The 21,767-nt window shown below is 46.2% G+C and overlaps 1 protein-coding gene across 2 annotated transcripts in view; it reads left to right on the top strand.

The window, feature by feature from the left end:
• Positions 1-21,767, top strand: part of RANBP10 (RAN binding protein 10) — a 66,540-nt gene that overhangs the window by 18,804 nt on the left and 25,969 nt on the right. For both annotated transcript variants that reach the window (XM_060083542.1, XM_060083541.1), the window contains exon 3: positions 5,980-6,032. In XM_060083542.1, the coding sequence (XP_059939525.1) occupies positions 5,980-6,032 (53 nt within the window). The remainder of the gene's footprint in view (positions 1-5,979; positions 6,033-21,767) is intronic.

The following is a 21,767-nucleotide window of genomic DNA, read 5'->3' as shown; positions in this document are numbered from 1 at the left end:
TTGATGTGCAGTGAAGTCTTGGTTTGCTGTCCTAGGGGCAGATAACTCCATTTTGGTCTTGTTATTTCTTTTTAATACACCTTTGGCTGATTGTGAACAAAGCCACTATGAATTTGGGTGTCCAGATACCTGTTAGAATTCTGCTTTCAATTCTTTTGGGTATATGCCCAGAAGTGGAATTGTTGGATCTTATGGTAATTCTGTGTTTGAATTACCATATAATTAACTGCCATACTGTTTTCCACAGTGGATGCACCATTAATACACATGGGTTTCAGTTTCTCTACATCCTCACTAATACTTGTTATTTTCTGGTTTTTAGATAATAACCATACTAAAGGGTGTGAAATGGTATCTCATTGTGGTTTTGATGTGTATTTCCTAATAATTAGTGATGCTGAGCATTTTTCATGTGCTGATTGGCCCTGTGTATCTCTTGTTTATTCAAGTCCGTTACCCACTTTAATAGAGTTGCTTGTTTTTTTGTTGTTGATTGTAAGAGTTCTTTGTATATCATGGATATTAAACCCTTATCAGGTATATGATTTGCAAATATTTTTCCCATTTCTTTGGTTACTTTTCACTGTGTTGACAGTCCTTTGATGTACAAAAGTTAGATGTAGTCCAATTTATTTTTTCTTTTGTTGCCTGTGCTTTGGGTGTCCAAAGAATCCAGGAAATCATTGCCAATTCCAATGTCGTAAAGCTTTTCTCCTCTGTTTTCTTCGAAGAGTTTTATAGTTTTAGGTTTTACATTTAGGACTTTGATCCATTCTGAGTTAATTTTGCATATGGTATATGGTAAGGGTCCAACTTCCTTCTTTTTTTGTTGTTTTTTAAAATAAATTTATTTATTTTAGGTTGCATTGGGTCTTCATTGCTGTGCGAGGGCTTTCTCTCGTTGTGGCAAACAGGGGCTACTCTTCGTTGCAGTGCACGGGCTTCTCATTGTGGTGGTTTCTCGTTGTGGATCATGGGCTCTAGGTGCGCAGGGTTCAGTAGTTGTGGCCCGTGGGCTCTAGAGCGCAGGGTTAGTAGTTGTGACGCATGGGCTTAGTTGCTCTGTGGCATGTGGGATCTTCCCGGACTAGGGCTCGAACCTGCGTCCCCTGCATTGGCAGGTGGATTCTTAACCACTGCGCCACCAGGGAAGTCCCAATTTCATTCTTTTGCATGTGGATATCCAGTTGTCCCAGCACCAGTTGTGTATCTATTTGGATATCCAGATGTCCCATTTGTTGAAAAGACTATCACTTTCCCATCGAATCGTCTTGGCATCTTTATTAAAATCAGTTGACCACATATAGGAGAGTTTATTTCTTGGTTCTTAGTTTTATTTTATTTTTATTTATTTATTTATTTTGGCTGCATTAGGTCTTCGTTGCTGTGCACGGGCTTTCTCTAGTTGTGGCGAGCGGGACCTACTCTTCGTTGTGGTGCACGGGCTTCTCATTATGGTGGCTTCTCTTGTTGCGGAACATGGGCTCTAGGCACCCGGGCTTCAGTAGTTGTGATGCGTGGGCTCAGTAGTTGTGGCTCGTGGGCTCCAGAGCACAGGCTCAGTAGTTGTGGACTATGGGCTTAGTTGCTTGTGGCATGTGGGATCTTCCTGGACCAGGGATTGAACTTGTGTCCCCTGAATTGGCAGGCGGATTATTAACTACTACACCACCAGGGAAGTCCCCAGCTTTTCTTTTCCCAAATGGATGGCATTGATTCTGTATATTGCTTTAGGTAGTATTGACATCTTAACAATATTGTCTTCCAATCCATGAACACAGATGTCTTTCCATTTATTTGTTTCTTTTTACTATTTATTTAAATATTTTATTTATTTATTTGGCTGTGCTGGGTCTTATTTGCAGCATGTGGGATCTAGTTCCCTGACCAAGGACTGAACCCGGGCCCCCTGCATTGGGAGTGTGGAGTCTTAGTTTCTGGACCAACAGGGGAGTCCCTGTGTCTTTTTAAAATTTTATTTATTTATAAAAATTTATTTATTTATTTACTCATTCACTCACTCACTCACTCTGCCGCATGGCTTGCTGGTTCTTAGTTCCCTGACCAGGGATCAAACCCTGGGCCCCAACAGTGAAAGCCCTGAGTCTAACCACTGGATTGCCAGGGAATTTCCTATTTCTGTCTTCTAAAATTTCAGCAGCATTTTAGTTTTTAGTGTACAAGCTTTTTGCCTTCTTAGTAAAGTTAATTCTAAGTATTTTATTCTTTTTGATGCTATTGTAAATGGAATTATTTTCTTGATTTCTTTTTTCCTTTGTTCAGTGTTTATGTTGAAACACAACTGCTTTTTGTGTGTTGATTTTGTATCCTGTGACTTTGCTGAATTTGTTTGTTAGTACTAACAGTTTTTTGTGGAATATAGGATTCCTACATGTAGGATCATGTCATCTGTGAACAGAGATAGTTTTACCTATTCCTTTCCAATTTGGATACCTTTTATTTCTTTTTCTTGTCTACTTGCTTTGGCTATAACTTCTAATACTCTGTTGAATAGAAGTGGCGAAAGCAGGCATCTTTGTCCTGTTCCTGATCTTAGAGGAAAAGTTCTCATTCTTTCACCATTGGATATGATGTTAGCTGTGGGTTTCTCATATAAGGCCTTCCTTTTATTATGTTGAGATAGTTTCCTTTTATGCCTAGTTTGTTGAGTGTTTTTGAGAAGTAATTTAATATACTGTACAATTCACTCACAGTGTACAATTCACTGTTTTTTTAGTATATTCACAGGGTCCTTATAGTTTTTTTTCTGCTCTTTGCTGATCTTAGACTGGTTGGTTAACAGTTTTAAGTGTATGAAGACCTGCTGGAAGGCTGCATCTTTTTGTAATTTTAGAACATCATACTTTTGGAAAAGACTTAATATCATCCAGTGTTTGAAAAATTGGGACTCATTCCCTTTGAACACTGACTTAGCTTGACCTCATATGAACATGCAACTTAGGCTTCTGTGGGGCTGCTCCCTGCGTCATTGACACTCACGGGCGCATGACATCCAAGTGTGGGTATTGGTCTCCTCTGTGTGCTCTACCCTTAGCTTACCTACTCAGATTCTCAAGTTGACCCTGGGGTTTGTACAGAGGCTCCCAGGCCATCCACTGGTAAACACTGTCCCACCTGTGGGGCAGAGTCTACAGGGAGGTGTTGAGGGCTAGCTGCTGGAGGTGGAAGAGGCTTCCCCTATGGAGAGACATAAGCAACTTGTGTTTGAGTGCATGTGCCTTAGTAGTTCCCTGTTCCCATGGGAAGTTGTGGAACCAGAGCTCTGTTGCTGGTGGCCAAGCATACTCTTCCTGGATGACCCTTGACCTCCCCTATTTGCAGTAACTTTAAGCAGTTGGGGGTCACCCAGGAAGCTCATGTGCTTCAAACACAAGCCCTCATCTTAGTGTCAGGAAACCTGTATGCCAGGGATGGGATCACATGTGATGTTGGGCAGAGGCCAGGCCCCTCTAAACAGGGCAGGATAAGTGGCCTGGCATCCAAGTCAGGAAAACTCCTGGTTATGTTGCATTTGCATATGTTGATTGATGACTGAGGGGGCAGTTGGGGTAATTTGCTGCTTGGTCAGCTGTGGTGTAAAGGGAATGGAGACCAACTTTTGGCAGCATCTTCCACTTAAAGTAAGGAAGCTGATTATTTGGGCTGCCATTTTTCTGGGCAAATGTGCAGGTTTTAGTCTAATGGGAATCCTGCCATCAGGCTTACACAGCTTCTGTTCCTGATGGTCCTTGAAGGTCCCCTCCCGGCAGGAGGTAGCAGGCAGTTTGAGAGTCTTTTGAATCATGGGAGTCATTCTTTGAAGTGCTGTTCCTTTCCCTTTTCTCCTTTCCCTTCCCTCCCCTTTCCCCTAACCCCTGCAGGCCCGTTATTCAGCCCACCGCCCTGTGTTGATGCTGTCTTTTCCTGGGTCCTGCCCAGCAAGATGGTGGGTAGCTGGTTTCAGGGGAAAATGGGTGGGTCAGAGCCTTCCTCCCTGCTCTCCAACACCCAGTGGTGCAGCTGGCCAGAGAAGGGCAAAGGGGCATTTGCTGCAGGTGGAAGGCTCGCAGCTTCAGGAGCACCACGTTGTGGGGACTTTGGTAGTGTTAGGAAACAGGTACATAAGGTGCATGGAACATGCCAGGAGAGAAAAAGAATGGCCCAAGGTGGGGAAATGTGTGTAAAATGGTTTCTTGCAGAATTACAACAGGGGACAATTAGAATGTAAATGTAAGCTACTTGGAAATGGTCAAAATAAGGCAACCCCATGTAATTGCTCTTTTAAAAAAAATTTTTTATTGTGGTAAAATATACATCACATAAATTTTATCATTTTAACTTTTTTTTTTTTTTTTTTTTTTTGCGTTACATGGGCCTCTCACTGTTGTGGCCTCTCCCGTTGCGGAGCACAGGCTCCGGACGCGCAGGCTCAGTGGCCATGGCTCACCAGCCTAGCCGCTCTGTGGCATGTGGGATCTTCCCAGACTGGGGCACGAACCCGTGTCCCCTGCATCGGCAGGCGGACTCTCAACCACTGCGCCACCAGGGAAGCCCCATTTTAACTACTTTTAAGTGAACAGTTTAGTGGCATTAAGCTCATTCACATTGTTTTTATTTACTTATTTATTTATTTTTGGCTGCATTGGGTCTTCGTTGCTGCACATGGGCTTTCTCTAGTTGCGGCAAGCGGGGGCTACTCTTCTTTGCCGTGCACGGGCTTCTCATTGCGGTGGCTTCTCTTGTTGCGAAGCACAGGCTCTAGGCACGTGGGCTTCAATAGTTGCAGTATGCAGGCTCAGTAGTTGTGGCATATAGCACTAGAACGCGCGGGCTTCAGTAGTTGCAGCGTGTGGGCTCTAGAGCGCAGGCTCAGTAGTTGTGGCACATGGGCTTAGCTGCTCCGCGGCATGTGGGATTTTCCCGGACCAGGGATCGAACCCGTGTCCCCTGCATTGGCAGGCAGATTCTTAACCACTGCACCATGAGGGAAGTCCTTATTCACATTGTTAATGCAACCATAAAGTTATCCCTTAGCTGTCTTGGTTGGGGTAACCGTAAAGTTACCTCAAGCTGTCTTGGTGTTTTCAATATTGTGAGCTTCTCAACTACCTCTTGATGCTCATATGTGGTTAATTCAGGCATCATGTGTGGGTTTCTACTATTTTACACTTAGATAGTGGTGACTTGTTTCTCTTATTTCTAAGTTCTTGGGGAAATACCTCACTGTTTCTTTGTACACTACAAATATTTAGACTAAAAAAACCCTGTTCATTTCCTTTTCTGACCTGCCCTCTCATGAGTGCCACTGAGATATCTTTGACAAAATTGCCCAGCATGCGTCCCACCTGGCTGTAGCTGCCTAAATTGTTTAGGTACCTGGAAGAGTACGGGGTGTGTCTCTGGGACCTCACACACCACCACCTTCAGCTTTGGATGACTGAGGAGGCCAATGGTGAATGTATAGGACAAGGGTAATGCATTTGGAGACCCCAGAGAAGAAGCCCTGTGTGAGAGGTCTTACGATCCTATATGGATCCAGCTGGCTTTACTTCTTCCATGTTTTGGTCTTCGCTGAAGAGTGACTTGTCCGTTTGGTCTTGATCTTGCATTATTCTGCCAAACACTACCGAGGATTGAACTAGTTACTTTAGGCACTTCTTGGGAATAGATTCCGCCACCTTAGCTGGAGCCAGAAACCAAGGGACTGGAAGCAGTGACTCCAGGAAACTTTCCTCTGAAACTGAAGCCAGTGGTTCCTGGTTACAGACACTACCTCCTGTTTCTCCAGCTGCTTAAGGCATTGAGAGATTTCCATTAGAAAATCAAAATGTAAAGGTTCTCCAAGAACCACTAGTTTGTTAAAAGAGTCTCTACATTCATTGCTTTTCCTGTTTTTCTGTCTTTTACCAAGAAATGTTTGAGAAGGGAGATGCATAATCATTTGCTAACCAGAATTTTTGTATGTATGCTTTTTCAAAGGTACATGGGAATAGGACTCTCAGCTCAAGGCGTCAACATGAACAGACTTCCTGGTGAGTCATTGGCTAAGAGAACATTTTTCTGCTCTCTTGATCCATTCTGTGATGAGAGTCATGGTGGCAGCCAACAAGCTGGAGAGGACTTTGTTTGCTGGCTGCCTACTTGCTAAGCCAAGCCATTGGGTGGAGGATCCTGAAAGGTGGCCATTGGGCCGGGCTGGTGTGGGCTTCCATTCCAAAAATTAATTGGCAAGTGATTGTCCTTCATGGAATTTGAACTGTTTGCAGTCAAAACCAAGTGACCTGAGCTTGCTCCCAGTGGGAATATGCCTCAGTAGCCCTCACTGCTGTTGGCCTTTGCTTACCAGCATGGGACTCTGGCATATATGGAGAGGAAGGCTGCCACCAACATTGGTTCCTTTTTTACTTTACCATGTTAATGACCAAAGTCTTTAAGTGACCTCCATGTGGAAGACAGTTGAGGCAGTTTCTTAATAAATAGGAGGATGTGCGTGAGACTCAGATTTACAGTCAGCAACCTCAGATTTGTGGAAGGTTCTGGACCCTGCAGGTGGGCCTCCTCCACCACCCAGGCACCCTTTCAGCTGTTTTCTGCCCAGCAGTTCATGCCCAGTCCTGGGCTAGGCACAGTTGAGGGGACAAAAGCCTCTACCAGAAGCTGGTGGGTTCTAGAATATGGTCCTAAGTCCATTTGTGCCTTGAGTGGTATAAGTGACGTGGTGCAAGCTGTCCTGACACTGTCACGGAGGCAGGAAAAGTCCTTGTGTTTTTGCCCGGGCCCTCTCTACTTTTTGGCCTCTGACACAGAGAAGGCAGCTGGCTTTTTCCAAAGAGTGAGTAGCACTTAAACCGTATGTCTTTTCCAATCTATGTTTAATATCAATCAGGTTTTCTCGTCATTGACTAATTTCAAGTACTTGAAATCTAGACCTGCTCAGGATTCAACTAATTGTCAGGAACCTGACTTTTAAAAAAATTTGGCTTTGATCTGAGCAAAAACTGTCCTTTAGTTATTAATCAGAATGTGTGTGGCCTGTTTGGCCTCTTTGTGTAGCGTGCAGCTGTGATCTTTGTTATTCAGGCCTTGGCCTTAGCTGACTAGATGTATCTGCAGTGTTCATAGCTCTGTCTCTTGGTGAACAGGGAGCTTAGAAAAGTAATTTCCCATCAAAGGTGAACTGATTCTTAAATCTTTTTCTTGCACTAAATGTGCTCTTTGAACTTTTGCACGGCTTTGGTGGCAGAGAAAAGAGGCTTTTATAGGTTCGTTATACAAAAGTAACTACTATTATCTGTTATTGGGTGGCACTTTAAGCAACTCTGAACATTGGTTAAATGAATTTTTGTTAATCTATGTAAAAGAATACTATACAACAACAAATGTAAAAAAAAATGAGGGAAAATGAATATATCTGTATCTGCTTGTACACGCATAGAGTATCTTTGGAAAGCTAAGAAAAACTTGTAATATTGGCTGTCCTTTGGGACAGGGTGGCTGGGGATAGGACTGGGAAGGAAATTTTTCACTTTTGAAGCTTTCACATTTTCTTTCTTGTGAATATATTACCTGTTTTAAAAATATAAATAAAATTAAAATAAAATAACCAAAAGCAAATGCCCCTGCATCAAGAAGTCCTCATGCCTGTCTTTTAGCTGGTCTTGGAATGCAGTCTTTTACCATGTGCATGATATTCTGAGTTCCACACACTCATCTTTCTTTAATAAGAATCGTTTTCGCCTGGCCATTGGGTTTGGGATCCATGGTGTGGAGGAGGTGAGGTAGGAGGAGTTCAACGTCTGCCTAAATTGACCTGAAACTGTTTGAGATGGAGCCATGTGGAGCTGTCTTAGTCTGTTTGCCTTGTTCATAAGATGGGTCTTTTGACCCCTCTGGGCTGCTTAGAGGTGAGCTGCGGGTCTTGTGCTTTGACACTGTTAAAGTAACATTGTTGTGAAGTCGGACCCTGCCTGGGCACAGGGGGTGGCCCTGTAGGGAGAAGGGGCTTAGGGACAGTGGATGAGGTGTTAGCTCCTGCACTAACACATCAGGAAAGCTAGCACCTTTTTTACATCTTCACTGGTGCATCTCTCTTTCGGCAAGAGAAAGGAGCCTCAGTGTTCTGTGGATATTGTACCTGTCTTCATTTTCACTCTGCCCGCCAGCTCCTGAGGGTTTTCCTTCCTGCTGTATCTGATCATCTCCCTGATTATTCCTTAAGGTGGAAAGTAGGAATCAGGTTGCATCTAGATAGGATTCTCCCTAGGAATGATGGATGCCTCTGGCTTTCCCAGATACAGGGCTGGTTGAATGGCTGCGCAGACCTAGCACAGGACAGATGTAGGGATAGCAGCGAGACACTCCTCTCAGGAATGATGGGGGGGCCTGCCACTGTTCATCCCTGCACTGGGTTTGGAAGATCAGAATATCCTTTGGTACTTTCCATTTCCTGGGGTCATTTCGTGTGTGTGTGTGCGTGTGTGTGTGCACGTATGATGAGCGTAACATTCTCCAAAACCAAAAGTATCATCATTCATAAACAGTTATACCTGAAACTACTTGCATGTATTTTGGTAGTGAGGTGAGAGGTAGAGGATGATAACAGCTAAAGCCTTTCTGCCAGTTGCTTCTGATTTCTAAGAGGTCATTGGTTGAGGTGAAAGCTATTTGGACTGTTTGGATGTATGGTTGGTGGGGAGGGGAGTGATAATAGTGACCTTAGCTGTGTCTAGAATTTGAGACTTTGGTGTGTTAACTCCAGATGAGATGTTTGAGGGTTGATGTATCTCCTTGATAGATACAGGTGTATTTAGTGGAGGGTAGCTGTAGGGGTGGTTACTGCACCACAGCACTGTGAAGTGGTGTTTCAGCCTGGCATTTAGGGGCAAATAGGAGTTTGCCCGATGGTTTTGGGCAGTGGTACTATAGGGCCTGAGAGTGGATCCATAAGTTGTCTGCTGTGATGGGATGGCTTCCTGGGAACAGTCAGGATGAACCAGTTGAGGGAAGAGTCTTGTGTACTATGGCAAGGGGCCTGGACTTCTGTATATATAAGCAGTGGGAGCTGCAGGAGTGTTTGTTTTTTTTAATTTTTATTGAAGTATAGTTGATTTACAATGTGGTGTTAGTTTCAGGTGTTAGTTTCAGGTGTACAGCAAAGTGAATCAGTTATACATGTACATATATCCTCTCTTTTTTTTTTTTAAGATTCTTTTCCCATATAGACCATTACAGACTATTGAGTAGAGTTCCCTGTGCTATACAGCAGGTTCTTATTAGTTATCTATTTTATATATAGTAGTGTGTATATGTCAGTTCCAGTCTTCCAGTTTATCCCTCCCCCGCCATATCCCCTGGTAACCATAAGTTTGTTTTCTACATCCGTGACTCTACTTCCGTTTTGTAAATAAGTTCATTTGTACCCTTTTTTTTAGATTCCACTTATAAGTGGTATCATATATTTGTCTTTCTGTGTCTGACTTACTTCACTCAGTATGACAGTCTCTAGGTTCACTCATGTTGCTGCAAATGGCATTATTTTGTTCTTTTTTATGGCTGAGTTTCAGGAGTGTTTTCAGCAGAGGCAAGATGTGATCATATTTGCTAGTTCAGGAGTGAACTAGTTTAGAAGAGGCCTTCTAGAAGGGGTCAAGGCTGGGCTGGGGCTCCTGGGCAGTAGGAACTGTGAGAGTTCAGGCATGTCAGGAAACTTCAGGAGGTGGTAGATTAATTTATCAGTGAATCCATCAGGGCCAGTTGGTCTTTTGGGGAGGACATTTTTTGGTGTCCTCTTCCTCTCTTGTTAGCTTGTTCAAGTAGCAGCTTTTTCTTGTGGCATTGCTTTTAGTATATTCTGCTTTGGCCATCTGGTTCTCTTAATGTATAGGAAAATGGCTATGATTAATATTACTGAAACCTAAAAACGTCTTTGTGACTGATCTTTTGGATTAATTGAATCCGTTTTGTTAATTATTTAAAAAAAGAACAATCACTGTTATCAATCTGTTGCTTTCTCTTTTTAAAAAAATATTTATTTATTTATTTATTTATTTTGGGTGCGCCGGTTGTTAGTTGCGGCACATGGGATCTTCGATGTGGCATGCGGGCTTCTTAGTTGCGGCATGCATGCAGGATCTAGTTCCCCGACCAGGGATCGAACCCGGGCCCCCTGCATTGGGAGCGTGGAGTCTTACCCACTGGACCACTAGGGAAGTAAGTCCGTTTCATACATATTTTTAAATTGAGATATAATTAACATACCATAAAATTCACTCCTTTAAAGTGTACAATTCCGTGGTTTTAATATAGTTACAAAGTTGTGCTACCATCACTGCAGTCTAATTCTGGATTATTTTCATCATACCAGAGAAAAACTCCATACCCATTAATAGTCATTCCTGGACTTTCCCTCCTTCTAGCTCCTGGAACCACTAATCTACTTTCTGTCTCCATGGATTTTCCTATTCTGGAGATTTCCTATCAATAGAATCATATAATATGTTGCCCTTTGTGACTGGCTTCTTTCAGTTAGCATGTTTTCGAGGTTCGCCTACGCTGTAGCATGTTTCAGAGCTTCATTCCTTCTTGTGGCAGAATATTATTCTGTTGCATGGATATGTCACATTTTGCTTATCCATGCATCTGTTGATGGTCATTTGGATTGTTTCCACCTTTTGGCTGTTATGATTGATGCTGCTATAAACATTTGTGTACAAGTTTTTTTGTAGACATGTGTTTTCATTTCTCTTGACTGTATACCTAGGAGTAGAAATGCTCGGTCATATGGTAACACTGTTTAGTCATTTGAGGAACTGCCAGACTGTTTTCCATAGTGGCTGCCCCATTTTACATTCCCACTAGCAGTGTATGAGGGTTGATTTCTCCGTATCTTTGCCAACACTTGTTATTATCTGACTTTTTGATTATAGTCATCCTAGTGGGTGTGAAGTGGTATTTCATTGTGGTTTTCATTTCATTTCCCTGATGACTAATAATATCAAGCCTCTTTTCATGTGCTTATTGACCATTTGTCTATCTTCCTTGGAGAAATGTCTATTAATATCTTTTACTTTTTTTTTTTGGCCATGCTGCGTGGCTTGCCTATTTTTAAATTGGGTTATTTATCTTTTTATTATTGAGTTGTAAGAGTTCTTTATATGTTCAGGATACAAGTTTCTTGTCAGTTATATGATTTGCAAATCTTTTCCCTATTCTTTTTTTTTTAATTTTTAAATTAAAAAAAATTTTTTATACAGCAGGTTCTTATTAGTCATCAATTTAATACACATCAGTGTATACATGTCAATCCCAATCGCCCAGTTCATCACACCACCATCCCCTATTCTTTAGGTTGACTTTCTTTTTTCATATCTTTTCTATTATGGTTTATTTTAGGCTATTGAATATAGTTCCCTGTGCTATACAGTAGGACCTTGTTGTTTATCTATTTTATATATAGTAGTTTGTATCTACTAATCCCAAAGTCCTAATTTATCCCTCCCCTTACCCCCCATTTCCCCTTTGGTAACCATAAGTTTGTTCTTTATGTCTGTGACTCTGTTTCTGTTTTGTAAATAAATTCATTTGTATCATTTTAGATTTCACATATACATGGTATCATATGGTATTTGTCTTTTTCTGACTTCACTTAGTATGATAATCTCTAGGTCCATCCATGTTGCTGCAAATGGCATTATTTCGTTGTTTTTTATGGCTGAGTAGTGTTCCATTTTGTGTGTGTGTGTGTGTGTGTGTGTGTGTGTGTATGTATATATTAGGTTGTCTTTTCTTTTATTCTTTTTTTTTTTTTTTTTTCGGCCACACTGAGGCATGTGGGATCTTAGTTCCCCGACCAGGGATCGAACCCATGCCCCCTGCAGTGGAAGCACAGATTCTTAACCACTGGACTGCCAGGGAAGTCCCAGGTTGTCTTTTCTTGATATCTTTTGAAGCACAAAAGTTTTTAATTTTGATGAAGTCCAATTTCTTTCTTTCTTTTGTTGCTCATGCTTTTGGTATCATATCTAAGAATCCTTTGCCAAATCCAAGGTCGAGAATATTAAATATGTTTTCTTCTAAGACGTTCATAATTTCACTTTTTTTTTTTTTTTTTTTGGCCACACCATATGGCATGTAGGATCTTAGTTCCCCGATCAGGAATCGAACCTGTTCCCCGTGCAGTGGAATTGGGGAGTCCTAACTACTGGACTGCCAGGGAATTCCCATTTTACTCTTCTGTTTAAGTTTTTGATCCATTTTGAGTTAATTTTTTTAAAAAATATTTATTTATTTATTTATTTATTGGGCTGAGCCAGGCCTTAGTTGCAGCGCGCGAGATCTTTGTTGCCATGTGTGGGATCTTTGTTGTGGCATGCGGGATCTTTGTTGTGGCATGCGGGATCTTTAGTTGTGGCATGCAAGCTTTCTCTAGTTGCAACAAGTGGGGGCTCCTCTTCGTTGTGGTGCGCAGGCTTCTCATCGCAGTGGCTTCTCTTGTTGCGGAGCACAGGCTCTAGGCGCGCGGGCTTCAGTAGTTGCAGCATGTGGGCTCAGTAGTTGTGGCTTGATTAGAACTTAAAGTAGCTGGGTGAAGTGGGTATGGAGGTAGTGGAGGCAGTTCTCACCTTCCTTGAGGAACCCGGCAGACTCTCTGTTGCCTATGAATGGTTGATTGTGCTTTGCCAGGCCCTGAAAGTGCAGTTAAGGGGCAGCCGAAGAGCCCTCCAGTCAAGAGCGCAGAACTTACTCCTCTGTCTCCACTCTGTCTTTGAAAAGATCATGCCTCCAGAAACCCCAGTGTTTTGCTTAAGGTCCAGTAGACAGTGAACCCGCTTGCCCCCAAATGAGGTTACCTTCCTGCAAAAACCAGATCCTCATGTGTTCCCTGTCTCTGTTGACAGTCACTGTCCACCTTGGCCCATAAGTGGGAGACCTCAGAGTAATTGTCATGTCCTCCCTTTCTCTCATCCCATGGTTCTGCTACCTCCCAAGCATCTCTTTAATTTGGCCCCCTTCTCTATCCCTACTCCATTGGACCTCCAGCCTCTACAGCTTCTCCATTGGGCTATTTCCATGGCCTCCTGATTAATCTCTTTACCTCAGGCCTCTGCTCTCCATTCCCTTTGTACACTCTGCCCCTTGCCTGCTTTGGACCTCTGACCCCTCTGCCCACGGGACACAGGTGCTGTGGGCCCTGCTCAGCCTTTTCTGCCACCTCTGCCCTCCACACACACTGCACACCACTTTGTCTGTGTGGGACCCCAAACATCCTGCAGACATTTCCTGCTCTGCTCTCTGGCAGATGTCCTTCTTGCCCTGGAGGTGTCCTTCTTGTTTGTGACCCCTCGTGCAGTCTTGCCTGACCCCTTCAGCCCTGATCATGTCTCTGATGACACTTGCCACCCTGCCGCATGTGATTCTTCCACATTTACGCAACTGTATCCTTGCTGGGTTGTGAACTCCTTGGGGCTGGACCACATCTTTTTATAGCAGCTCTCCCAGAGTGAGCACAGATGCCCTTGGGCTATGGGACCAGGCCATTCCTGCATTTCCCTGTGCTCTGCCTCAGTGAAACAGCTTCAGTAAGCCAAGTGTGTTTTGGAACCAGTGCTGAGTCAGCTCCCCCTGGCCTGCAACCTGCCTTGGGCTAGAAGCCTTCATTTGGAGCTCAGCCTCCCTGCATTGCCCTATTGTGGCACTGATTGTGCATGGGGGCTCTGCCACTACCTTCATTCTGTAGGAAGAGTCACTGTCTCCCCTTTTCTGTATGTCGGGGCTCAGTGTTGTTGAACCAACTACTGGCTCACTTTTACTCGTGTGAGGAACGACACCTAGGGCTGTGGTTGGCTTCTCAAGCAGTGTAGCTCAGTGGCCAAGAACATGGACTCTGGAGCCACACTGCATTTGCATCCTGGCAGCTGTGTTACCTAGAGCAAGTTACTTAACTGCTCTGGGTCTCAGTTTCCCCATGTGTAAAATGGATGCGATACTAGTACCTAACTCATATATGGGATGGGTATGGGGATTGAGTGCTTAAAGTGCTTAGAATAGTGCCTGATACAAAAGAGAGGTACACAAATTTTAGCTTATATTGTTATTGAGAAGTTTTTTTTAAAAAATAAATGTACGTATGTATGTATATATTTATTTTTGGCTGCGTTGGGTCTTCATTGCTGTGTGGGGGCTTTCTGTAGTTGTGACGAGTGGGGGCTATTTTTCGTTGCTGTGCGCGGGCTTCTCAGTGTGGTGGCTTCTCTTATTGCAGAGCACGGGCTCTAGGCACACGGGCTTCAGTAATTGTGGCCTGTGGGCTCAGTAGTTGTGGCACGCGGGCTTAGTTGCTCCACGGCATGTGGGATCTTCCTGGACCAGGAATTGAACCCGTGTCCCCTGCATTGGCAGGCGAATTCTTAATCACTGTGCCACCAGAGAAGTTCCCAGAAAGGTTTTTTGTTTGTTTTTGTTTTTTTTTCCCTACCTGAGGAAGAAAGTACCTATACATTTAAAGTTCTTTTATGGGTGTTTGTGTATCAGAGTGGAGTTAGGTGTAATCTAAACTACATTTTCTCTCCAGTGCTGTGTTTTCTATATTTGAGTAGACATGTTTAGTACATTAGCTGGAGGTGAATTATGGAGGACGAAGATGGAATAGCAACCAAAGTCAGGATGTTGATGTTTCGAGTGTTTTCTTATAGGTTTTCCTGTACTGGCTCAGCAAGCTCATCTTTGCCTTTAGGGCTGTCAGGAGTAGAGGGTAGCCACGCCGGGGGTCTCACTTGGCTCTGGGAGCAGGTGGTAACAGGGAGTGCTTCTCCTATGAGGCCATGTGCTCAGTTTTTCCTGGGAACATATGGGCATGTCGTAGCTTGCATGGTCAGAGGTTTCTGTTGGAAGATGTGGAAGTTTTGATGTTTACTTTTTATAAAGTGTTTTTGGCTTCCTTAAGTATGAACCAAGGAACAGGTGTGGCCCAAAATAAGAATGTCAGAACCCTTGGCTAAATGGCTTTGCAGCCAGGAAGGATGATCTGCAGGCAGGTGAGTGTACCTGCAGCCCCACCCTTCGGTTGTTAAGCTGGCAGCAAACCGCATGGGCTGGGATCCCTGTATTGGAGAAGCAGGAAGAAAGTCGGGGTGTGGATATAGGGGGATTTGGGCTTCTCCCAAGCTCAGGTGCTTTGAAGGGGGCAAAGATAGAACAGATCTTCCTTCTGTGTCTTGTACGTCAGACAGAGCCAGGGAGACTCAGGCTGTGTTGATAGGCGGCCTCATCCGCATCAGAGCTGGACAGCTGATAGTTTCCTCCTTGCCACTTCCTTGGAGGAGGCGGCTGTTCTCTTGGGGTAGCATCTATTACCTTAATTACTACAACCCCTCAAAGGAGAACCCAGGCCCATTGAGGCATCCTTTCCTTGAACTGTTGGAAAAGAAGCAGCTGGAAGAACCACAGCTGGGGATTGGGGATGGGATGCGTATCTTCTGAAGCAAATGGCACCTGGCAGCTGGACCTCAGTGGGGGTGAGAGGGGAGGGTGTAGTGGTAGGGCAAGGAGGGGTGGCAGGGCGACTGTCTGCTTTCGTTCCACATGACGGGTCATGATCAAGTGAGCATCTTTTCCTCTCCCTGGAGCTGACCTTATTAAGACTGTTACCTTACTAACAGAGTGGGCTATTAGGAGCACACCCATGGGAGTGTTTGTGTCCTAATCCCTGTGGCTGGGGCCTGCTTCTACTGGGTGGGACACATTCTGCAAACAGCTGATATTTCATATCTGCGTGTGCCATGGGAAAGGAACAGCAGATAGCAGAGATCAGGGCAGAACACTGAGGGTCCATGCCAGGTTCATGAGGGCAGAGGCTAGCTCCTGTCGGTGTGGCAATAAATAACTGAGCGTTGGATATCCCTTCCTCTCTGTCCTCCTAAGGATATGCAGAATAAGGTGTCTGCTCAGAGCAAATACCAATAGTAGGTGGCTTTGTGCAGCAGATGTCTTAGAGATTACTGACACGTAAGTGGGTTTCCAGTAGTCTGGAAGTGCCGTTTGTCTGTACCCACCAAATGGGGACGGCTTCTGTCCCACTCCATGTGGGCTGAGACCCTTGTTCCCCACAGCTGATGAGCCCCCTTCGTATTCATCATTGACCACCACCTCTCTTTGGAGCATCTTTCACCCTAGGATCTACGTTGCTTCACAGGGGTCTGCCGTGGGGCTGCTCAGTCCCTCCGTGAGGGAAGTCGTGCTTCTCTCCAGCTGAGTGGGTTGAATCATCAGGGCGCCACTGGGCGTCTGGCTTACCTCCTAATCCCAGCAGTGCGCCTGGGAATAGGCCTCAGCAACCCTGGCTTGGTTGTAGGCGCTGTACAAGCCTCCCAAGTGAGTACTGCCTGAGGCTGGTGAAGGCAGGAAGCTGACTTGTGATGGTCCTGAGTTCACGCCTATAAGGTACCTTGAGGCAGCCCTCCCTGGAAAAGGGGGGCAGCCAGGAGATTCCCTGAAGCCACTGGAACGGCTGCCCAGGACCAGGGCTGTGGGAAGATAGGTTGGGGTTTATGCACTTGGTGCTGCCCAACCCCTTGTTGCCTCTCTCATTCTGTTCTTTTTCTGAAATGTCCTTGGGAAATGACCGGGGGGAGTGGAGGGATAGAAACCCAGAGGCCTTGTAGCTCTGGCAGCAGGTTCTACTGGGCAGTCCAGGCAGAGGGCGGTTTGGTAGTTGGGCCCAAGGGCCAGGTAGCTGGTCAAAACTCCTGGTGGTTCACATGGGGGTTAATGGTTTGTGCCACAGGACCCTCCCCAGTCCCTACTGTGGAACTTGTTTCATGTAAGAGGCCCTCTGTTTTCCTGCTGCTCCTCTCTGGGCCAGCAGTGCCCTTGGCCCTGTGGCCAGTTAAGCCCGTGGTCCTTTTCCATGGGCCTTTCTTACCTCACCCACAGGGAGAGCTGTATTACCACAGTGTATCAGGGCTCCTTGGCAGCCTTTTGAAATGAGGCAGCTAAGATAACAAATAAGTTATTATCCCTGGGCCTGGGGATTTCTTGTCTACAGTATCCTGTTTTCTTCTTCCAGATACCAGCTCCTACCTCTCTAGCACAGAGGTAAAATTTTTGGATTTAAGACTATGTTTTTCAGGGCAAGTTAAGTCCTTTGAGATAAGAGGTTTCATCGACAGCAGAAGAGCCAGTTCTGAAACCTGAGTTTGTCAGTCTCTGAAAACAGAGATTATCAAGTGTCATCTGGTGTGGCTGGAGGCTGGGGCCACATGAGGGTGGAGCTGAGTGGGGACCAGTTACTGCTCAACCTCTTGTTGCCTCCTTGAGGGAGTCTGTATCTAGGGGTCCTGGAAATACTGGACTACCATGCTGGGCCTTCTTTTGGGAAGGGTTTTATGCATGCCCATTTCTCAGGATCTGGCAATATGTGCAGAAAGTCACAGGCTCCTACATTACCAGGGGTCATCTGTCCACTAACTTTCCCCAGAAGTTCGAAAGGACCTTAGTGGAAATAAGGACAAGCCAAACCCAATCCCAGAGGAGAGATACCAGGGCCTGGGAGCTGAGGTTGTACCTCAGTTAAGTGGGACAGTTCACCTCTTCCCTTAGCCTGATTGAGCATGGATGACAGACCCAGCCTGTTCTCTGGGAGCCTGAGGCGTTGGCAGGTAGCCCTGCCAAATGTGCCAGATGCCACTTGAGCCATGTCTTAGCCAGACCCAGCAAGACCCACCCTGGATGTCCCTGGGCCTCTCCTGGCAATCAGGTATCTATTTCTGTCAGGGTTGGGGAGGAATATGACCTGTAGAAGGCCCCTTTATATGCAGGTGCTGGCTGTACAGTCCCTCACCCTGCCCATGGCTTCAGGCTGACATCTATCTCAGTGTAGGGCCTGGGTGCCCCTATGAGGGCAGGCTCTACCTGGTGTCACAGCTATCTGCAGAGATAGCCTTTTTCTCCTGCCCTCTCTGCCTTGGCTTTCATGTTGAACTACCATAAAGAGAAGACCCTCCAGGGCACCCCTGGCCCCTTTGGCCTGGAGCTGCCAGAAGCATCACCTTAGGCTTGTGTTGGTCCTGTTCCTTGGTCCCAAGGTTCCTAGAACTTGGGGTAACAGTCTTGTGAGTACTATGACGGGACTTCCTGATGCCACCACACGGAGTTTGCTGAGTGAGAGAATCTCTTTTGCTTTCCCATTATCCATTGTCGAGCTGCTCCAGGCGGTGGGTCCTATCAGATTTTTTAAAACATTTGAGGTTATGGGGAAAACATTTGTCTGATGGATTTCCAGGGAGTGGTGACTCTGAGTGAGTGACCATCCTTGAGAAGCAGCCCTGCCATGAGGTCTCCTATGACATATGTGCTCTCTCCACAGCGACCCCAGTTTTAGGAAGCACCCTGGCTAAGCCAGCCCAGTGCCTTCCCTCCATAGCCAGCCCCATGAATGACATGGCTTTTGAACTCTGCCGACTGCTCCGAGGGCCAGGTGACCTCCCCAGGAAACTGGGGACAAGTAAGAGTGGAACAGGCCTAGGGCTGCCATTGGCGGGCTGTTAGTTAGGAAAGCCAGCTCCACCCCGCTCGCTCCCTCAGGAAAGAAAGGAGCAGGAAGTCTGAAGTGCCCGGCTTGACCATGGAGCTGGTGTTAGAGACAGAGAGGGCAGGGAAACTTGCCAGGGAGTGCCTCCTGTAGGCTGGTGTTCCATGTCCATTCTCGTTTAATCTTCCCACCAACCCTGAAAGAGTTCAGCCAAGGGAACTCAGAGGGCTAAGAAGTGACAGAATTGGGATTCAAACCCAAGTCTTTCTGATCCCAAAGTCCAGTGATGATCAGGATCCATTTCTTGGGGAGAGATGGCTGATTAGTGGCATGGGGACCAGTGCTTAGGCTAGTTTGTGAGGCCTGAGCTGGACCCTGTGTGCTGGTCATTTGCAGGCCAGGACTAGAACCTAGTGGACAGGCACAGCACCAGCCCCCTTCCAGGTTTCTGTGCTAATGTGCTGATGATGTGGAAATCTTTCTACTCAGAAGTAGGAGTCCTCTTCATTCCTAGTTCCCCTGGGACTGAGGCCCTTGACGTGTCCTGCCAGGTGGGAGTGGCATGGGGCAGCTCTTGGAGCAATCATGCTGGAGTCCCTGGCACCCCTATAGGGAGTCTCCCACCTTGAGGACACTGTAACCAGGGATGGCATCTGGGAGTGCCAAGATGGTGAGCCATTTCCTCAGCCACCCCCATACTTCTGTGATTGGGAGTTTCCCTCTGAGTGATGATGGAGGGGGAAGTGGGTGGTGCCAGACCATCTGAATGGGGCACTTGGGGCCTCCTGCCTCCTGGCCTGAAGCCTCCTGGCGTGGCTTCTCCTTGCGCCACTGGCATCTGATAGGTGTCTGACGTGGCAGGGATAGGCTTTTCTATGTGGGCACCAGGCTGGCTATCCATCCATTCTCTCTGGGAGTGACAGGGCTTATTCTCTTTGGAGAGGGAAGAATGGTTAGTTGGGTGGCACTCTCTGTCACAGTGTTGTCCCTGTCGTGCAGCACCAGCCATCCTTTGACCCAGAGCCACCTGGACCTGTCTCCCTACAGGGCCTGATAACTGTGCAGGGCAGCTGAGCCCCCTCGTTTTCTTCTGGCCCTCACATCCCACTGTCCTCTGAGACAGCTGGCTCTGGCCCTGTGGTGAGGGTGATAACTCTAATTCCTGGGCACATCACCCCAGCTTCACACCAGGCCCATCCAGGGATGGGTGACTGCTTATCCTGCCAGGGCTCACGCTTAGGAAGTTGTTGACTTTGACTCCAGGGCAGGAATAGGGGGTTGGAGGAGGTCCAGTCCTGAAGCTGAGGGTGGTAGGGCTGGAGGGGAGACTTACCCAGGCAGAGGTATGGGAAAGACCATAGTTGCTAGACTCTCTTAATGAGAAGGAGGACTAAGAACCATGGATTCTTCTAGAGCTGGCAGGGATATTTGCATCACCTGCCCTGTTTCATAGATGAGGAAACTGAGACCAGAGAAGTTAAATGACTTTCCCAGGGATAGAGCCAGGTCTGCAGCCTCTTTCAAAGGCCCGGAAGTGGCTTCGCTATTAGTCTGTATAAAAGGGGGCGTGATGCAGGCAGATTGCTCTAACTGCTTTGCTTTGCTTGAAAAGAAAAATCACGATAACAAAACTCACAGTCAAGCCCAGGATTGCCCATGGGTGGTGTGTCAGCATGGTCTGACCCCAGTGTCTTGTACTTCAGGCTTCCTGCCAGCCCTTGACCCATTTCCCTTTTCATTTCAACATACATTTCTTGAGCACCTACTGTGGGCCACGTGTTATGCAAGGAAAAGAAAAAGATGCTTGGATGTGGCCCCTTCAGTCAGAGAACTTTGGTTGCTTCAGGGTAGAGAATCCCGTCTCTAACCAACTTGGTCAGCCAGACCTCAGGGCAAGCAGAGGAAGGAAGTCTTAGGGACTCAAATGCTGTCTGGGACTTTTCTTTCTGTCTTTGTCCCTGTCTTTTGTCTCTGCTTTCTGTTTGTTAGCTTTAGTCTGTCAGACTGGCTTTCTACATGAAGTTGGAACAATGGCAGCACAGAGCTTTGAGACCCGCTCTCCTCCCAGCTCCCTTGTACAAAAATTCCGGGAAGATCTCTTACTGGTCCAGCTTGGGTCAGGGAGGAGGCTAACTAGGATTAGCATTCCCCACCGAAGCCACAGGGTTGGCACAGGGAAGGAGCTACTTTTTAAGAAAAGGAGTGCTATCCCCCAGTGGCAGACAAATCCTGGCACTCCTTGTTCCCCTTTCCTGCTGTTTGTTCTTGCAACCCTGGGGGACTTGTGCCCAGTCCCTTCTCAAAAGTTGATGGAACCCAGCCAGTTACCTACAGGGAGTAGTATTGGTCAGGTGACCAAGCCTAGGGTCCAGAAACCTTGTAGGGGTTACCTGAAGTTTGTTCTGATGGAGCCCAGTCTTCAGGAGCTCATGCTGTTCTACCTTTAAAGCATCTTTCTCTTCCCTACAATTGGTTGGGGCCACCCCAGGAAGGAGGAGGTTTTGTCTTCACCCTCATGGGTACCTTCTTGGAGCTTACTTGAATGTTCCTCAGAAGATAGGAGACCCAGCGACTTCCCTGGCGGTCCAGTGGTTAAGACTCTGTGCTTCCACTGCAGGGGATGCGGGTTTGATTCGTGGTCGGGAAACTAAATTCCCACAAGCCGCGTGGCCTGGCCAAAAAAAAAAAAAAAAAAATAGAGACCCAAACTTCTGAGAGTGTAATCTGCAGGACCACAGGCCTTTGTGGAGCCTTTCAGTGCCTCAGCGTCCTCAGCCCTCAGATGGGGATTACCATACTTACTGATTGGTTTGGAGTCTTGGAGTGTTTCTTACAAGTAGACACCTAGGGTCCTTTGACAATGATGTCTAATTGCTCCCCTTTCATTTTGTAGAGAAGGGAACCAAGGTCTGAGGAGGTGAGGGACTGCCCAGGGCCTACCATCTTGGAGGGACAGTGCTATGTCCAGGACCAGACTGCAGGGGCCCTTCAGGCCACACTGGCTACCCTGGCACACAGGACTACAGTGTTTCTTTCTAACAGAGGCCAAACCCCCCTCCTTAGCCTGAGACTGACAACAAAAAACAGAGTCACTGCAGAATGTGCAACAGCAGTTAGGCCTTGGCCTTGCAGTTTTTCTTCTGTCTGCCCGATTCCTCAAGAATGGCCGTGGTAGTACTAGCTTCTGTCTGCTATACAGCTTCTCAAGCCCTGGGGAGAAGGTTCATTGAGGGCGGGGTAA

The sequence above is a fragment of the Mesoplodon densirostris genome, chromosome 19 (assembly GCF_025265405.1).
Source record: "Mesoplodon densirostris isolate mMesDen1 chromosome 19, mMesDen1 primary haplotype, whole genome shotgun sequence".
Classification (NCBI taxonomy): domain Eukaryota; kingdom Metazoa; phylum Chordata; class Mammalia; order Artiodactyla; family Ziphiidae; genus Mesoplodon; species Mesoplodon densirostris.
Note: the sequence above shows the minus strand (reverse complement) of the source record. Positions and strands in the feature narration are given on the sequence as shown.